A 19,222-nucleotide genomic window follows, 5' to 3' on the forward strand; every position below is an offset into this window, starting at 1 on the left:
GCCACTAGCGCTTTTGTCTATTGAACAAATGGAAAATCTTTGGGCTCTAACATGTTGCCCAGGTGTTGCTGAGCACTTTATTGCACTATTGAATTGACTCTCTCATATTTTCAAACCTCCCTTTCTCCTAAACACTTCTGAAGCATTTTTTAACCAATTTACTTCTTTCTTGACGTGTGCAAACCTATTTTCACCCCTGGACTAAGCAATATGGATGTATTTGTCATTGCCACAAATGGTACATTCAGATACTAGGAAAATGCTTTATATTGTAGTCCTTCAAAATCAACTATTTTGCAAAGCAAAGTTCAGTACCAAAGACAGTTTTTCACCCATTCTTCCTCTGATAAGGCAAGTCACAAAAGTGTGTGAAATTTCATGAAGCCGGGAACTGTGTGCAGAGCTTTGGCACTCTGCTCGCACTAGGCCCTGCACGACCAACGAGTGAGCTGTCATTGGGAGACATCTTTGAAGAGCACCTGCCAAAGGCGTTCAAAAGTGTGATTTCAAAAACGCCGTCTTTGATCACTGACAAAGTTATGCCATCTATGTAGTAGAAAACTAAACTAAGTGGACGCATGTCGCTTTGGAAACGAGAAAGTTGATATGGAAGAGCTGATTTCGTTCAACACAGTTTACCAGTATTCTGGTGATGAGTGAAGGCCGTCCGAAGCATTTAGGAGCTTAATTACTGATGTCACACTTCTAAAATTGGAGTCGGATTTGTTTGTTTTCTGAATGCTTGTTTAATTTTTTCTTGTATTGTACTTTTACACCTGGTTGGGCAAAATGGGCCTACAGTGTCTTGTAAATAAATAAGTTAGAGGTGGGTGAACATGAACTTTGTTGAATACAAATGGAATGTGCATTATAAATACTGAATTTTGAAGAGACGCATGTGTTTATATTTTCAGCATGATTGTTTATTTTGGTTTGCAGCAGAATCTCATTGATACAATTCTGCATAAAAGTTCTTTTGGGATAATACTTTTTTTTCTTTGCCTGGCCAACATTCCATAGGAGCATTGTATTTTCATACCTTAATCAGATAATATGACTGGACTTTTACTGATATTTCTACAGCTCATAGCTTTATATTCCAGTGTACTAGACTAAATAATATTCCAAAGAACCACGAAGAACGTCTCAAAGGGAAGCTGAAACACTTTTCGAAAAAAAATGAGTTTCCTGCGGCATTCTACAGTTTTTAGTCCATTGAACACGAATATCAAGTTTAAAAAGGGCGGAAACAAACGCGAGCGGCTGTTTTTTGCAAGAAAAAGCGCACCAGTGACTCAGGGCATCGCGCGAACACCGCTGCTGCCCGTGATTGGTCGGGACCGCTGTGACGTCATTCACGGGGATCACCGGTCGGCGCCGCCATTTCAGAGCGTGTATAGGTGTTCTGTGGTAGCATGCTGTTCTGGTCTGGCTTCACAGATGAGTTGTAAGCATTATGGAACGGTCTCGCCATCTCTGACAGCTTGTATTTTCGCCTTACATGTTCGAACCTACAGCCAATACAGTAAACGATGGAGGCAACGACGATGTTGAGTGTTCCAACAGCTAGAACGATGTGTGCACATTCTCACACATTGGAAATATTCGCTGGTACTTATGTTTTTTTCATGTAGCTGCACGTAGCAATGACAGGAGAAAAAAAACGCGCTAAAGTGTCACTGGGAACTTGTTGCTGGAAGAATGCCGAAGCACTAACTTCTCATTAGATCGTAAACATGGGTGCAATTAATTCCGCGATGTCAAGCACCTTGCGACTGCTTGTCTAAAGTTCGGCGGTTTTTTGTGTGTTGATACACGATCACAAACATAAGTACTGCGTTTCAAAGCGTGCACATACGGTGCTGTGAGGTACAGTCATGGAAGTTGCTTATCATACACATCCAGATTGAGATGGCCAGGGGGATTATGTGTGCAGTATTCAGACTATGGTTCGACGACTTTGGAATTGTGGCTCGATCAAGAATCGGTATGCATGCTGCATGCTAGTGTTTACATACAGATATTAGGCAGTTTTAGCACTGCCGTGTGGTAAGCGCGGTAACTTTACGGTAACTGCAAACTGTACGTCGAATGTCGCTAGGCAAGCCTAGCAACGTTAGCAACAACGCGTTTCTGCATTGGTCATAAGGCTATCCGGCTACGCTCAAACTGTGTTACCAGTCGTTCATGGCTGCAAATGTTTGCATTTCTCAAGTGCATCAATGTGGGCACCGGAACACCGGAATTGGAATTCCGATTGCCGGCATTATTGTCAAGCTCCAATGATAATCCCTGTCGCGGAAATGGTCCGAGCACAGCACAGTTGATTTCTTCGGCACGGAATTCTCTCTCCTCACTGCACGGACCCACTGCGCTGCAAGCTTCTTGTCCTTCGGGAACACGTGAAACACCACATCGTCTCGCCCGCATGTGTTTGCACAGCCGAAAGCTGCACAGAACGAGGGCATGTTGAGCGCCCTTGGCGGTAGGCACTCACGCAGCACAGAAAGGAAGCACAGTTCACGAAATTCGCAAAAGAGAGCAAACGTCAGCGGCGGCAGATCTCTCGTAGCGTCGTTTAGTAAAACCAGAGTCCTTCCATGTTTTTTCTGGTCACGAAACTGCCGCCTCAGTTTCATATAGCGCCAGCGCCCGCCGCTAGAGGCGCAACCGTGCATGAGAGGGCATGCGAACGCCGCTACCGCTGTGGTTGTGTGTGGGGCAGCCTCGGTATTCTAGCTTTCTCAACTTCCTCAACGATCGCTTTAGTTTCACGTAACTATTTTTAACATTGAATATAATTAAATTACTGCCTGAGCGTGTCTTCTGCGATGATATGAGCGCACGGGACGAAAAAAAAAAAAGCCGCTCATAACATGGAGCTTGCGGCGGTCTCAGACCAAAAAGAAGAAAGATCTGGAATTTTAAGAGCCAGAACCGCGATACGATTATGAGGCACGCCGTAGTGGGGGACTCAGGATTAGTTTTGACCACCTGGGATCCTTTAAAACGCACCTAAATTTAAATAAACGGGTGTTTTGCATTTCGCCCCCGTCGAAGTGCGTCCGCTGTACACGGCCGGGCGGTCCCGGTCCGGATTTCTTCGTCATCGCCGTTCGCCTCAACGCTTCGGTGGGCTCCGCTTTTTAATATTTCCCTTAAATTAAACACCGCGCATTCGCAACAAAACGCCAGTGGTCCCACTCATCACCAGAGGAGTAAGCGCCAATTCTCCGTTGCGCATAGCGCCAGATTGTTCGCCGAGCACAGCTGTTCAGTTTCTGTTAAACTGTGGCATAGAAGGACTCTGTGGGCAGTATCTTATAACGAGATCAAAAGAATGAAATTGCTATGGCAAAGGGCTGCTACCGTAGAATACTTAATGACAAAGAAAAGGGAACTGAGCTGCTCCATGCGCTTAAGATTTCTTGCAAAGCGATATCATTTCTGAATAAGATTTAGGTAGAATTAATGCAAGACGAACTTCGCTACTAAATGTCTTCCTAGACAATCACATGTAAGAAGACAGGACAGACAGACAGACCTGTCCTGTCTTCTTACATGTGATTGTCTAGAAAGCGCAGCCAATGTTTCCTATTACAATGAACCAACTTGCCCAACAACGCATCCTGCTAAATGCCTTCGGTGCGGCTTTTAACAACGGATGTCCTAACACCTGAAGTGTTAGGACCTGCACAGTTGAAACTAGCTGTAATTAGGCAATTGCCTTAGCAAGCAGTCGTTTAGAAGTGTCAGTAAGCCCAGCACTTCACTGCTCGTGGTTTCGACGAAGAAACGACAAGACTAGGTATTTTGGTTCTTAATTCGCAACTATTTACAATATGTTAAAATGTTGCAATCACCGGTCCTGATATTCTTATCATGGTCGAAAAATGAAAAAAAAAAAATACTTTATAATTCGATTAACAAAATAAATAAAACGTGTTGGTGCAAAAACAAAATACAAGCACGATCATTTATTTATCATGTAAAATAAGCGGAGCGAAATACAGATAGCACGGAGGCGTCCGGTCACAAATGGTCCACCATTCACAATGCAAGAAGTTTGTTAAAAGCATGACACTGATATAATACGCATAAAGAAATAAGATCAAACGTGAGAGGTATGCATTGGGAGGCAGGAAACAAACACCAGCAAACGAATGGCAATAAGTACAGAATGCATAGTCGATTGTTTCTATAAACAAGAAAGTGTAAAGCATAAGCATTTCATAACACACGGCTAAAGAACTCTCAAACGAACACAAGTAGCCACATCACAAATACAGCAATTTTTTTTAAATGGCTTGTTAGAGATACCACCTTTCTACTTCTTCAGCTGTTACTTAAACATGCAGACAAAACTTGCTCAGCAAATCACAATACAAATGTAGCTAACAGTGTGCTAATAACCTTCTTACTCATAGCAGCTTATAGACTTAATAGTACGTGCAATTGAAGAATTGTAGCCCATCATTAGCCAAGACTAAAGGACAATGGAAAATAAAACAATGCATATTATTCTGTTTTAACACTTGCATTTAAAGGAATTCTAATGCTATACCTTTCATAGATGGTCGGGGTAAGGGCGCTATTGCTGTGAACTACTCTATCCTGGTATAACACAAATTGAGGTTGCAACAAAGCATGAAGCAAATGTGTTCAGCGTCGGCTTCTCACGCTCCAGGGACACGTCGTCGCCGTTGATGTTGAAATTGTACGCAGTGACGATGTCCGAGGCGTCAAAGTGTTTCGCGCACACACATGTATACTTCGATTCGAAATTAAAACCGCCACTTTCCTGCCGCGGTATGGCCCGCTTCCATTTCTCGCGCTGCTCCTTGTTATTAGGTAAACAGAACAACGACACCTTTTCGGTCGTGCCCTTGTAGCCGGAACGGCACCCAGGCACGCAACACGTGTTCGGCATCGTTGTCCCACCCCACCACTTCAACCAAACAGCCCAACACTCGAAAAATAGCACAGCACATGCACAGAACGTACCCGAAAAGTCAGCTCGCCTCGCACTGCGCACGCATTTCGGTACACGAACGATGCCCTCTGTGGCACAGTGGCGCCGCGTCGCGGCACCTTTGGGCAGCATATGAACCTCTCCCATAGCATGACGGCGGAGTTTCGTGACCAGAAAAACATGGAAGGACTCTGGTAAAACGTAGGACGGAAAGAAACACGCCAGCACATGCCACCACGCCGGTCCGCCGGCACGCTCCCCGGGAATGACGTCACTCTCACCGGCTCTCTCCTGCGGCTGCCTCCTCACCCTCCAGACCGGGAAGCGATGGGGGCGTGTCCGTGGGGGAGATTTAGAAAGCAATTTCCGCCCCTTGTATTAACAAAACGAAGAAAGAAATTTCAGAACCGTAAATTAATAGGTCTGTTCTTCCCAATCCTAGCAATTCATGGAATTTGGAAACCGTTTCAGCTTCCCTTTAAGCCCCAGCCACACTAGAGGAAAAACGCACAGGGCGCGCCACCGGCAGTAAACGCTGCTGCGGCTGTTCAGCCATATTGAGTGGCAGGGCCCCACTGCTACGTTCAGTGAGGAAACCGTGTCTTCTTTTTTTAGCTTCCAGAAGAACTTTTTCATAGAGATGGAAAAGAAGAAAGCTCAAACTGACAAATTCAATGTTGCTCAATAAAAACATTGCTCTGAATAACATGTTATGAGGAGCTGCATCACTTGATATGCTTTATTTACCAGTTCCCATGAAAATAGTATCAGCAAGATTTTACTGTAATGAGGTACCATGCCTGTACTGACTTGTACAAGAAAACAGCTGTCAGGAAAAAGAATGAGTTTTAAACCCACGATCACTAATTTTCATCAAGTAAATTATTAAGAACAAATCCTGGTTGCTATGCAGGAATGTGTTTAGCATGCTTTGGGAAGCATTTATTTGTGGCACTTTGTTTCACTATGAGTTATGGGTGGTGCTCCCTGTACCACTGTGCGTTACCTGTGCGCTGAAACCAACCGGTACTTCGAACACCACTTTTTAAAGGGCCAGTTCGGAACTCCTTGCAGCATCTGTAACCGCCTCTGCTCTCTGCGACCAGAGGCACAAAGTTTAAAATCGCAATGTTTTAGTCTTTGATCACAGGCACAGCATCTCAATGACAGCATCTCAAAATGCTAGCTGTCACGAGATATGAAGGTGAGAACACTCCCCTTACTATGGGCCCCCGTGCGGTACCACCGGTAACCCACTGTGCAGGTTTTACCACTATGTTAGGCTGCACTGTCTTTGAGATCGGGCCATGAATACAGCTGCAAAAAAACATAATTTGTGGAGAAAAAAAACCTTCTGCAGGACTTCTCGGCTGTAGACATCTAAAAAGTACCTTTACAACTAAAAAAACAGTGCTTGTAGCATAAGATAAAGCCGCTACATGTCTAGACTGCATGCAAAAATTACAGGTTCTCATGAAGGCTTCCGCCGCAGAACTGAAAAGAAAGCTTGCATTGCCCATTTTGTTTCTGTTTTACTCTGGAAAGTTTTCTTTTCACTTCATATAATTTGCGATTCTTTGTTTAACAAACTGAGAATGATAACCAGACTTGCGTATTCAGTTGCGAAATATTTCTTTAGTTTTGATTATTCGCAATTATCAAATTACTTATTTTCGAATATGACTAGGTAGTGTGTAATATTCAATTCATGTTAGAAACATTCACATGTTCACCCACCTCTAAAAAAAAAAATGGATTGAATTGGTTTGAGCCATCATATTTTTGCTCCAGAGTAACATTTAAACCATTTTCTCTGATCTGGAACAAAGGCCAAGGCAATTAATAAAACAACTAATGTGACACTCTAGTTTGCAGTAGGGATACTATTTGACTGTCAACCTACTTTACGACTAGGAAATATTTGATATATGGTTCACTAGTTGTCTCTCTCTTATGCCAGGTCCATTCAAGCCTGCCATATTGTATATCCTTCTTCAACTATTTCTGCTGGGCTATCATCTGCAGTGTCTCTTAGCACACTGTCGCAGCACTCTGGAGGCAAGTAAATACATCTTGGTCTCTTAAGTTTGCACTAGTTGGCAGCTTCACTTATTCATTGCACCTCTGTCTGTTATTGGGTTGCTGCATTCATTTTATCATAATGTGAGCAGTGGCTGGTACAATGCATGGCCTGCTTAATTATCAGCTATCTTAACAAATTATTTTGTGCTGTATAATCATCTTACCAGCCATTCTGGCCTACCCTTACAGCATTTACATTAGATTTGTCAAGACAGTGAGTCGCAGATAGTCTTGCAGTTATTTGTGTTCAAGTAAGGTCGCCTGCTCCTATGCTTGCCTGTGCCATGCAATGTGTTGCAGAGATATGCAAAGTGCCGAGAGCAGCTTTGGTTCTGAATTCCTTCTATCCATTTTGAGGTGGAAATGACTTGTGATTTGCTGAAGTGTTCAGATGTTTTTGTTTTTTTACATTATTTTAGTGTCTGGCTGCACAGACCACTTGTCTGATATTAGTGCTGATGCTGACGATGATGAAAGGGCTGGGAAAAGTGAGCGTAAGTTATTTTCTTCTAGTTAATTGAAATATGTGTGCTTTGATTTACTGGTTTGGTTGAAGGGGCATGTGAATAATGCATCTTTAGTTCAAATTGGACATGATATAAATAGTTCAAATGCTTTGAAAAGGGTTCAATATCAAATCAAATACCAAATTTTGGATTTTTACATGTGATGAACATAGGATAAACAAGGCACAGGTCAGCTTGTGAGCAGCATTTCTCCAAAGGGACTTCATCAGGGCCTTTGTCAAAATCTTGGTTACAGGCTGACACATTTATTGTTCACCTGCTGTAAATCATTGGGCCTCTTCGATTATCAGTCCCTGACAGTGCCGGACTGCTTGGGACTGCTGTTTCCCATTCGATTTTCTCGAACAGCTTCGAAAGCTCCGCCCAGCAGTTCGAGAACTACCAGAATCGTGTTTGTTTTACACGGACCAGAAATCGTGGACTGTCCGCCGACTCTTGGAGCTGTCAGCAAATTTTTGCTCGGGCCAGCGCAAGTAGCTTGCAGAAGACTGCTGTTTGAAAAAGATACCCACAGCGTCTGCCGCCATGTTATGAAAGACGCCGTGTGCTTCTGCATACTTAGCGCTTTCCAGGCAGCAATTATTGTGCACTCGGCTATCACGTTTGTTAGATCAGTGCTTTGTGTACCACTATGCTAGCTTTTCATGAGCCGTGTAATTGCTGCTGCATGGTGTCTTTTTTTTTTTTTTTTTAGCTAGAAAAGCACAGTGATCAGGCAGGCTTGTTAAAATTTTCTTGCTGCATTTCACGAAATCGTTCATGCTTATGCTATATGTGTAGTAAACCAGTAAACCGGTGAGATTCATCTTTCAGGTGAGTGAAACTGGTGTGCGAGGAAGCATATCATATTGCATGTGACTGTTTCTCACAGATAGCTGCCATGGTATACATTCAGAGCTTTACCAATTGCTATTCACATATGTTGATCCCTTCTGTTGCCAAGTTCAAGTGTTTGCTTTTTGACGCACAATATTAGTCGATGGTGCACATGCGTTCTGTCCGAGTCGCGTGTCCAGCCTTTTCTAGACAGTCTCGCGAGCTTTGAGCATATCTGTTGGTGCTTTCTGCGTGGACAGTGACATGGTACGATCGCAATGTTCCTTATGTTCGTATAGAAATTCTGTTTAAATTTAGAAGGAAATCGGCTACCTTTGGACAAAGAGCGAGTGTGTGACTTAAACTGTGCTTTGCGAACACATTCTTCACACTCAGGCTGCGATTCCACTACGCAAGCTGTGTCGGCGGCATGGCCTCCCAGGCTGCGCCATCACGCAGGCCACGTTAATGTTTTCACTGAGTAGTCTAGCTATCTACAAGTAGCTAGTGCAGACGGACGACGGCAGCCAGAAGGGTGACTTCCGGCCATGGTGCTTTCGAGTGAAGCCTCGGACAATCCGCGACAGCTGGATCATGTGAATGTGACGTGCCTTTTTGTCATGGTTAGAAAGCTGCAGTCGGTTTGCGAACAGTCCGGGACTGCATAATCGAAGAAGCCCACTACATGTCTACAATTTCCTGTGTTCTTTCTTTATATGTATATTATAAAACGGCAGTGAAATTAGTCTGCACTGCTTAATTCCTTTTTCATTGAAAATTGAGATCCATAAATTTATACTGATTGTTGCACTTCTACTGCAACTATTTTCACCTCTAATTGGAGATGGTAATTTTTTCTTGATGTACTCGTAATGGGTGGGGTGGGAATGGGACACAATGTCTGTATGGTGCATGCACTCTGGTCATTTCATTAGTCAACCAAATGTACATTAGTATTCACGTCGTGCATGCAATCTGTGACCTTAAATTATGGGACACTAAGGGCAAATAATAAAGCAGTCTAGATATAATCTTTCCTGAAATGTATATTCAGGAAGCAAGGCGTTGCTTCATTCTAGTCGGTAATCTATTGCTGTTAGATATTTAGCATGGTACAGTCGAACCCGACTATATCGAACCCGTTTACATCGAATTATTCCATATATCGAACAATTTTTGGACACGGTATAGTTACAATGAGTATATATAGCAAAAATTACGCTTACATCGAACAAAACTAGTAGCGACTCCCGATATATCGAACGTCAAGCGGCGGAAAATACCCCCGGAAGTTGGCTTTCCCTCGCGGTGACGGCAAAACGGCGGCGCGGCTCCATCCAACCGCTCTCCCTACGCGACCGCGCTACCTCGGAGCCGCCGACACCCCCGTACAAAAATGATCCTGGCCCGCCTGCCCGCACCGCTTGCTCAGACAGCCAATCAGAGGCTCCTGTGCCCTCGTCGTGCAAGATGGCGAAAGTGCGAGTTGTCTCGCTGCTTATCTGATTCATTGTGTGCGCCTTCTCCCGCAGCGTTGCCGTGATGAAGCGGCAGAATTCGCCTTTCGTCGTGAAGCTCGAAATCATAAATCCGGTCGAACGCGGTGACAAGTCGGATGTCCCCGCAACGTACAAGATTCCGAGGTGCACTCTCGGCACGATCTTGAAGGGGGAAATTAGGGCTAAAGCGGCCTAACTCACGACCCGGTGCCCGTAGTGCTAGGGCTCCCGAGGCGTATGCGCGGCCGTGTACGAGTGGTTCATCCAAAATAGCTTCAGCCGTACCGACTTCCGCGTGCTCGGTGATGACTGTAAATTCTGATTAATGCGACGAAGCCATTGCCAGTGTTGCCGAAGTTTGGAGCGAGCTGTCAGAATTTCCGGAAGCTGTTGACGAATCAACGGTGGACGAGTTTGTGAGCGCAAATGGTGGTGTCGCGACCACGGGAGAGTCCGGAAACGAAGACTACATTGCCGACATCGTGCCGAGCACAAGTGAAAATGGGCACAACGAGGAAAGCAACGACTGTCTTTGGCCCACATCTTCCGAAGTGACTGGTGCGCTCGCACTAGTCCGGTGCTTCTGCGCGAATGCGGAATGTTGCGGCCTCAGCTGCTCCGACTCCTTAAACAAAGTGGAAAAGTGCGTGCCTCGCACCCAGCGAAACTGCCCAAGCAGAAGAAAATGCAGGACTATTTCATGCGAAACTAAGCTAGTTTCATCAATAAAGTGATTTTATAAATGGTATGTGCTTTTATGACATCCACTTATTTAGCAGGCTTATATCGAATTATGCTCTATATCGAACTGATAGGCGTTTTTTGGCGAGTTCGATATAGCCGGGTTCGACTGTATTTTAGGACGAGCAAAAATATTTTTGCCTGTCATTTCATGTTTCAAGTTAGTCTTAAAATACTATGCTAAAGGTCTAAATGCTATGTCTATATTCACTGCGTCGTAAGAAACCACTACATTGAGAAAATCGTGACAAGAACATCACTCTCCTGTCACAATTTGTATTGCCTGTGACAAAAAAAGCCCTGTTCTTTATAAAAGTGTTGCTTTATGCATTTCAAAGCACGTTTATCATTTTAGCTTGACTTAACATATGCCTTTAGTGTCCCTGTAAAGGGCAACTCTTGCGATTTTTCTAAGTACATAGAGCTCCGTGAAATTTTTCTTGGGTTCATTGCTCACCTGTGCACAACAGCATGAGTAAGAGTTGCACGGTTTTTCCGTAGAGGAATTTAGATGGGCATAGACAGACCTTGTTCTTCGCGCTGCTGGTTTGTGCTCTGCACACTGTGCTTAATGCCACTGGTACCTGTACGTGCTGAGGATGCTGTAGGTCTTGGACACATTAAATGTTCCTATTAAGAAGTGGCTGCAGGGGTTCACATTCTGGCTTACATGGTATTTATTACCGTATTTACTTGCATAATGAGCACACTCGCGTAATGATTGCACCCCTGAACTTTGTCATGATCGCGTTTATCATCTGTCGAATGCTATGCGAACGACTCATCGAGACAGTACCAAGCGGTCTGCACACACCAAACATTCTTAAGCAGATGCCCCATTTCATTCCTTTTATCACTTTCCGCACTTCCACGAAAAAAAAAGCTACAACCAAACTTGCCTTGGCTTTATTATTTGTAGGCTTTTTAATGGTTGTGGTCAACAACAACAAGAAAGGCGCCTTTTGATTCTTCTCTTCTGCACTCATGGGCAGACAACAAATCACCAGTGGCACCAATAGTAGCCACATTTACACTGATACATTAGAAGTGTACCCTATTCATACCCCGACGCTTGTAACACAGCTAAGATATTCGCCCACCCATAGCGGAAGCATGCCGTATTAGGATAGTAGTGAACACAAATTTCGTAGTTTCCGCCATGGGTTTCTATGTCACTGGCAGCTAAGCGCTCCCATTTCTGTTTCTGTCCCCTCAAAGTGGACATAGCTGCGTTATTGCCGCGAACTTGCTGATATTAACGATATTATTCATTACTGATGCGGAAGAAATTGTTTCAATGTGTGTAATGTACTTAGAGAAGAAAAAACATCGCATTCGGCGTGTTCGGCGTGCTCAGCCGGCTACTATTTTTGTTTTGGTGTCCCGCACTGTTACAGCAGCAGCCGCCTATTTGTTGACCTGTTGTCATCCCGCAGCAAACGCAGGATGAAAAAAAAAATTTTTTTTCTTTTCGCCGGAAATTTAACCCACGGAATGTGCGCACCCCTGAATTTGCGTAATTTTTTTTGACAAAAAAGTGCGATCATTATGCGAGTAACTACGATATACAGTTCCTGACTGATAATTAGGACTTGATCATGATCACCAAAAAGTCTATATAATGAGTAGTCAAGTGACTCTTTTTTAGCACATTGCCAAGCACGCTATCTTAGCACAGTGCGGAAGCGCTGCCGCCTTTCGACGCGTCCGTTATTAGTTGCACAAAAATGAAAGTATCGTCTAAAGCGATTGTCTAAGAGTATAGCCCAAATTTGTAATTGCATTGCCATGCGAACATAGGCTTGCCTTTGGGCTACGCATTTCATAGCCGTGATTTTCTAGCAGTGCCTATTATGCAATTCCTTTTTGTGTTTCGTCAGTGGTCACAGCAATGCTCCACACTTATTGCGCGGGATCAGCCCGCCATAAACGGTGGGTGATACGAGTGGCACAGAATCAAGCAGAAGGTATTGCTACAGAGTAGTGTCCCACATCTCGACCATTGTCATGATGTTGGTACAGATAGCAAAAGTACCAATCAATGCATCCACCGAATTCTTATCAGTGACTACTAGATAAACTAGGCTTCGCTTGTTTCGAGGAGGTCTGGCAACATATCAAAATGAAAATATCGCTGTTTCTGCTCGACTCATTGAACAAATTGGCACATGGTCATGCAGTTGGAGTCTGATTTATTGCACAGGGCGCTGCAAAGTGGGCGAAATTTCAGTCGTGCTTGTTCATAAAAGGGGTCCTAAACCACCCATCAGGCTTGGAGAAGAAACACAGTCTGCGAATAGTATACGCTGCTGTGAACATCTCAGCGAAATTTTGCAATCGTGCGTGGCATGTGGAGCTCACAAGCGAAGCTCGAAATCACCTTTTTCTCGCACTATATTGAAACGAGGCCTTCTGCTCCCCTGTTTCGAAGCTGTTCGCAGCTTGCATATGTTGTCATATGCAAGCTTCCTGTAGACAACTGCTATCGGCCGATAGCTGATGTGAATCGAGAAGGGTGTTTGGATCAATGCACTTCTTCCTACTGATACTGTGTATAATTATTTATGCACTTTACTAAACAGGGTAAAGTAAGTGAAAAATATGCATTTCGAATTTTGATAAGCATTACATCCAGAAGAAGCCGACCATCGTCTGCTCACGCTCAGCTGTGCCTGCTTGAGTACGAATTAAAATTTGGCCACATTGCTTATCGGTGTCGTAGCCATTAGGTCTCGACTAGTTTTCAACGCACAACTAGCCTCAAACTACGTAAAACTTCAGGTCCGACAATGTGTAAGCCTTCCTGCGCGTGCTCAACTCTTGGCCCAGACATCGTTTCACATTCAGCTAATGATAGCGCTTCAACATGTGCCATTTGAATGTGGCTACTATCCGTTGATGTAGCTGGTGCAGGATAGAGGCAGTCAACACCACGTAGCATGGCTAGACTGGAGCACATGAACACAGTGCAAAAGGAAATTGCCATTCATGCCCTTCGATGCAAATGGAGACAGAAGTGTGTAGCTATCTATTACACTGTAGCACAGCAAAGGGACTAGACACCATGAACTCAACCGTAAGTTGAGGTACAGCCTTGAAGCTTGGTACGTTGTAGGTGCCAAAATCGGAAGTAGTGGCATCTGCGCGAACATCCAAAATCAAATTTGAACTGCGTGCCGCGGTCACTGTCAGCAAGTGGTGACTGCGATCGAGATTAAAACCCTTTCGCGCAAATCTACGTTCGATAACGAATCCACACGCAATGCCTGTCGGGTGGCAGCAAAACCAGCATTCTGGTTGAAGGCATGTCTCGGGTTGTATTTGTAGCAACAAACATTCACAGCAGTGTGTACTTTAAGGACACTGTAAAGCTCGTTTGATAACAAAAGGAACATGTTAAGAGTTGTTTCTTTTTTTGCATTTTGTCACAGTGCTGTGCCTGCCAAACGCAATAATCAATGACTTTTTTTAGTTGATTTGAACAGTGGTTATAGTATAACGTTGTCTTATGCAGTTAACTGTTTGACGGTCAATGCCGTAATTATATAGCGCCACGAACAAGTCCCACATGGTCAGACATATATTTAGAGTTGTCTGTATGTTTTAAAAACGCAGCAATTTTTCAACTCTTTGTTGCCCAGCAAGTGCTGCCACCTTGTGTGGATACAAGTAATTTATTTGCTCCATAATCTCTTGGTTTCATTCCGTGGCTGCTTTACACTGGTGTTTCAGCTAGATATCCGCATGTGCGAGGGCGGGCAGTGGTTAGTTTTGGTTTTGTCTTGTAGGCTGTTTGCATTCGTTGGACTCCTAAAAACTGGTATCTATCTGGTTTGTAATTTCTCAAAGGGCCACTGATAGAAGCTCGCCTGACTGTTGCTCACAGGGGCGCGAATAAATCTGCTCACAAGCAGCTGCTGTTGTGGCGCGACCCCATGGGTCCTATCTTTAAAGCAATCTGTGATGGAGACAGAGCGCACCGAGTGCTGATAGCTTTATGTGTGCTGTGTGTTTGCTGCTTCACATTGACGCAAGAGGCAGCACAAAGGTCTATTCGCTCGCTGCTGCCGCTGCGCTTCCTCACTTCAGCGTTTTGCAGCCAGTTTCTTCAGTCATCAAGTGAGATGTGTTCATATTTGCTTGTGTGCATGTGACACCATGCTTGTTAATTTGGTTAGATGACCAATGTTCACAAGTTAATATAACTGATAAAACTACTGCCGTTACATTGTATAGCCTTCTACTAATTTGCTATTGCAATTGATGCTTTGCCTTTCGGGTGAAACTGCGACCTTTTTATTGGTATAAGTATTTATGGAAGCACATCTGCATTTGCGAATAAACAATGCATGCGGTGCAAAACTGAGCAGGTCAGTTAATTTTCACTACAAAAAGCTGCATAAAAAGACAGCAATACAAGACAGAGAAATACACAGGACAGCACATGTCCTGTGTATTTCTGTGGTATGTCTGTCCTTTGTATTTCTCTTGTCTTGTGCTGCTGTCTTTTTGCACTACTCTTTAACATGAAAAACAATGCATGCTTGCTATGGAAAATGTTTTGTTTTCTCATTTTATGCTCACTCTAAGAAAATTCTGGTAACTTTTCTGAAATTTTAAACCTGAAATAAAAATTCAACCCTGGGTGGTCCCCCCCCCCCCCCCATATATGGCAAAAAAAATCTACCTTCAAAGGGTAATGCGCTTATTTTGATTTTTTATGCTATTGTGTCTGGAAACGCCACCGGCAATTTTGTATGCCTTAATGTCACCAGAGTTGCCCTTTAAAGCACAGTTGCATGACTTTACATTTATCATTTGTAAAGTCATGGGTTTCATTGTGGAATAGTTCGTCATCACATTGTAGTTTACATGTTTGGCACTGTGTATGACTTTAGTTGTGCCCGTTGTAGTTAGCTTCGTCTTAGAATTAGCCAAAAGTTCGTATGATAAAAAAAATGTTTTGTGACTTTTGCTTCATGGACGAAACTCGAGAGACATATAAACAGTCTCATATGGTGTAATTTATTCAGTTAATTTATTTGAAAGAAATCTTTTGATAGTGCATGTTGGCATCTTTGTTTTAAGATGTATCAGTCCATTCTGTGATGTCTTTTTTTTCTTTGGCCTTTATAACTTTGCAAGGCAACTGTAAGTGAAGCTGTATTGACTGTTCTCGAGTGGCTGTTCTTAAATTTGTCTACGTTACTTTATTTCTTTCAGGTGATTGTGATACTCCTAGTAACAAAAAGGAGGATAGGGATGATGAATCAAGTTTTACTGCGGCCAAACTCCTGCTCAAGCCAAGTGATTTTGTGTCGCCATCAAACTCTTCAACTTCCTTGACACCCTGTACTGCAGCTGCATCCACTAACACCGGTTGGTGACGATTCCTTTCACTGTTCAGCTGACATCAGTTTCATTATTCTAGAACGAGTCAGTTGTTGAAGATGTTGCAGATTGCTCAGAAGTGTCTAGGATTCTACACTGTATTGAGATGGCAGATGGCAAATTTTGTTCTTTTTAAATGCATCAGTGTAGGTGGTGTCCACACATCGCAGAATGTCACTAGTGGCTTGTCGGAACATTTCTGGCACGAACCTACACATATTGCACTTGCGTGCAAATGCCATTCGCATACCTGCCGCAGGGTGTCTAGTGACCTGGAAAAGTAAAGGAAATTCTGGTCACATGGAAGAGTTGAACATTCAATAGGGATATTTTTTTTAAAAAGTAAGGAAGGACATGGAAAATGTTCAAGTATAAATTCCCAAAGTTGCAGATGCATGTAGGGCCATTAGCTTGCAATGTCTTTTGGCTCTTTGCAGCACTGCAAGTCAGCTTTTCTGCAAATAGTTCGGTCCCCAATTGCCATATCAAAGGAGCTTATTACTGCATTTACACGATTGTTATTCGATCGAATGTAAGTCGACCCCCCCCCCCCCATGTCGCGTGAAAGGAAAAGAAAAGAGCATGCCTGAGGGCGCATTCAATAACGAAAATTTATTAGTAGCTGACATGGTCACTGGACTACTCTTCTTCATTAGTGCTGCCATCATCATCGCTTTCACGGTCCCACAGCCTGTCGTCGTCCAGCAAAATTCCACACTTGGCAAACGAAAGCACCACGACATCTTGTGGAGCAGCAGCCCACGCCGAATGCACCCAACCACACGCAGCCGTCAGGGAGACTCTTTTGACAGGCCCGGTTGGCGTAAGTTCGCGGTCTTCTGCCGCCAGCCACTCGTATTACTCACGGCGGAGCAGGCCCTTGAAAGGCGAAGATCTGGGCTTGTTTCATGGCCATGTCGCACTTCACTGGGAGGGACAGATAACATATTTGAGCGACGTATGCTGCAAGCTTGGCCTACAGCTCCGGAAAGTGTCCAGACTTCGGCACTTGGGAAATTCCTCACTTGCCGTCACAGGTGAAAATTTCGCTTCGCTGCAGTCGCCTCTCTGGCACCACCCGTTCAGAAACATCGCACTTGCGGCCTGCTGCGCAGTGATTTGTTTCTTCAGCGTAAAGGCGCCAATACACTTCGACGTGACCTGGCGCGTGCGCGCGCGGTGGTTGCGCTACGTCACGCCAGGTCGGCTACGCCGCGTCGGGCCTAAATCCGTCCCCCTACAGTACAACGCCGCGCGCCTGCCGCAGCTAGAGTAGCGCATGCGCATGACACCGCGCCGCTTCGTGCCGCCTGTCGTGGAACATGGAAACAAATCTTTTCGTGCGCTTTCTCTGTCGGTAGCGATTGCCACCGCGGACCGGACTGTTGTTCGGCGATGGTACGGACGCAGACACATTCCGCAAGACGAAACATTAATAAGCAGGAGACACGGTACGATTCGGCGTGCGATCCGACGTGCGGCGCCGCATGCTCCAGGATGCGGCATACGACGATTCGGGGCACACGGTGCGTGCATCCGGAAGATTGAGCAGCACGTAAGCTCCGCCCAGAACAAGCCCCCCAGCTCGACTTCATAGCCGCGTTGAGAAACACAATATAAACAACTCTGCACAACACTGCTTTGCTTTACACGAACACTGTCAATAAAATCATTCCCCTGCAAGTGATAGAACACTTCATGACGGCGCGTTGTCCACTGACGACTCCGCTAACAGCCAGCGATAGGGCCGGTAGGCCTAGCTAGGCAGATGGCACTTACGATCCAACCCTAGCTCGTCGAAGAGCGCTTATGTTTGCCAAAACAATCGACACTGTACACTTTGGTCGTCCGTAATTACATACAATTGGTTTACTCGACGCAGTCGTTGCGAAGGCCAAACGTGCAAGCGAAGCGAGTAGCGTCGCTCAAACGGTCGGTGTGGGATGTCTGCCCGCGAAATGCTCTCGCGTCGCGGCTCTTAATCTCGCCAGTAGCTTAGTGCTGGTGTACTAGGTGCTGCTTTGCATAAGAGGCGCACGTTCGAGATAATTTCACTGAACTGGTAACTATTTCTTGTCGGAAACAAAGTGGAGCAGGCAAGGGGAAAAAAAAAAAAAACACTGCGAGAAACCGGCCAGCCAGCGCCGCCTTCGTGGAGGGAACATCAGAAAACGTCACATGCCAGCCGTGCTGTCATTGGCTGTGGCCATACGACGGTGCGGTTGCCGGTCGCGTCGGACGATGAAAATCTGCCCGGTTTGCCGGACGTCCGATCTGGCTCTTCGGCACGGCAAAACACCTCGATTCCGGCTCGTCAGACGCCGGATCGTACACCGAATCGGACCGTGTGTGTCCCGCTTTAACAGGTCTCTCTCTCTTCATAGCACAGACACGTAGCCGCTGCCACTCCTTTTCGTCACTTCAATAGCTTTCAGTTCACGAGTATAGCGGTCCCTCAGCCGCTTCCATTGTTTCAGGCACTCTTCGACTGAAACAGGGAAAACAAGACAAACAAACAGGCGCTGAGTGCATAGCATGTCCGGAGACGTATACACACACGTGCATAGTAGCATTGACGCTCGTGTTGAGAGGCCGGAGTACATGCGTATCTGCTCCCACGCGTTGTTTTCCCGCTCCGCATCCCAGTAGTCCATTCTTTTGGTGTCGTAGACACAAGGATGTTGCTGGATGGTCTCCAGAAACCTTTCGATTTCGGAGCCACATGGGTCGGGCACGCTTTCTTGCGAAGAGGCCATCTCGTTCTGGCTCAGCCTGGCGAGTAGCGAGTCTCTACCTCGACTAGAGAGGGCGCTAGGCGCTAACTTGCTCGGCGCGGTCGGCGCGAGATGCAGTCGGTTGCATTCGGCGCCGGACGACATCCGTGTGCCGAATGCAGCACATAGCCGGCAGTCAAGTCAAATGCGTCAAACCAATGTCTTTGGTCATAATATAGAGAAAGCTTAGCACAACAGGGAAAGAGAAACCCGTGACCCATGAGCGGTGTCTGCCCTTCCATGAACTACCGATACTCCTTGCAAGCGCCGCCGTTCTGAGGGTGCCGCCGCGAATGTAACAGCGGTGATTCCATTAACTATCGACCCCCCCTCCATGAGTGTTGCGCGCCATAGAGTTTCTCACTACATTACCTAGAGGGAAGTCTGGCGCTGCTGCGGTGTGGTATGCATGGGAATGCT

At 45.2% G+C, this 19,222-nt stretch overlaps 1 protein-coding gene across 7 annotated transcripts in view; it reads left to right on the forward strand.

The window, feature by feature from the left end:
* Window positions 1–19,222, forward strand: part of Ge-1 (Enhancer of mRNA-decapping protein 4 homolog Ge-1) — a 233,969-nt gene that overhangs the window by 122,587 nt on the left and 92,160 nt on the right. For 6 of the 7 annotated variants that reach the window (XM_075701139.1, XM_075701157.1, XM_075701106.1 and 3 more), the window contains 3 exons: window positions 6,933–7,030; window positions 7,474–7,548; window positions 15,861–16,016. In XM_075701139.1, coding sequence (XP_075557254.1) covers window positions 6,933–7,030; window positions 7,474–7,548; window positions 15,861–16,016 — 329 coding nt within the window. The remainder of the gene's footprint in view (window positions 1–6,932; window positions 7,031–7,473; window positions 7,549–15,860; window positions 16,017–19,222) is intronic. The other variant, XM_075701130.1, reaches the window with a different exon arrangement.

Source organism: Dermacentor variabilis, chromosome 1 (assembly GCF_050947875.1).
Source record: "Dermacentor variabilis isolate Ectoservices chromosome 1, ASM5094787v1, whole genome shotgun sequence".
In the NCBI taxonomy this organism is placed as follows: Eukaryota; Metazoa; Arthropoda; class Arachnida; order Ixodida; family Ixodidae; genus Dermacentor; species Dermacentor variabilis.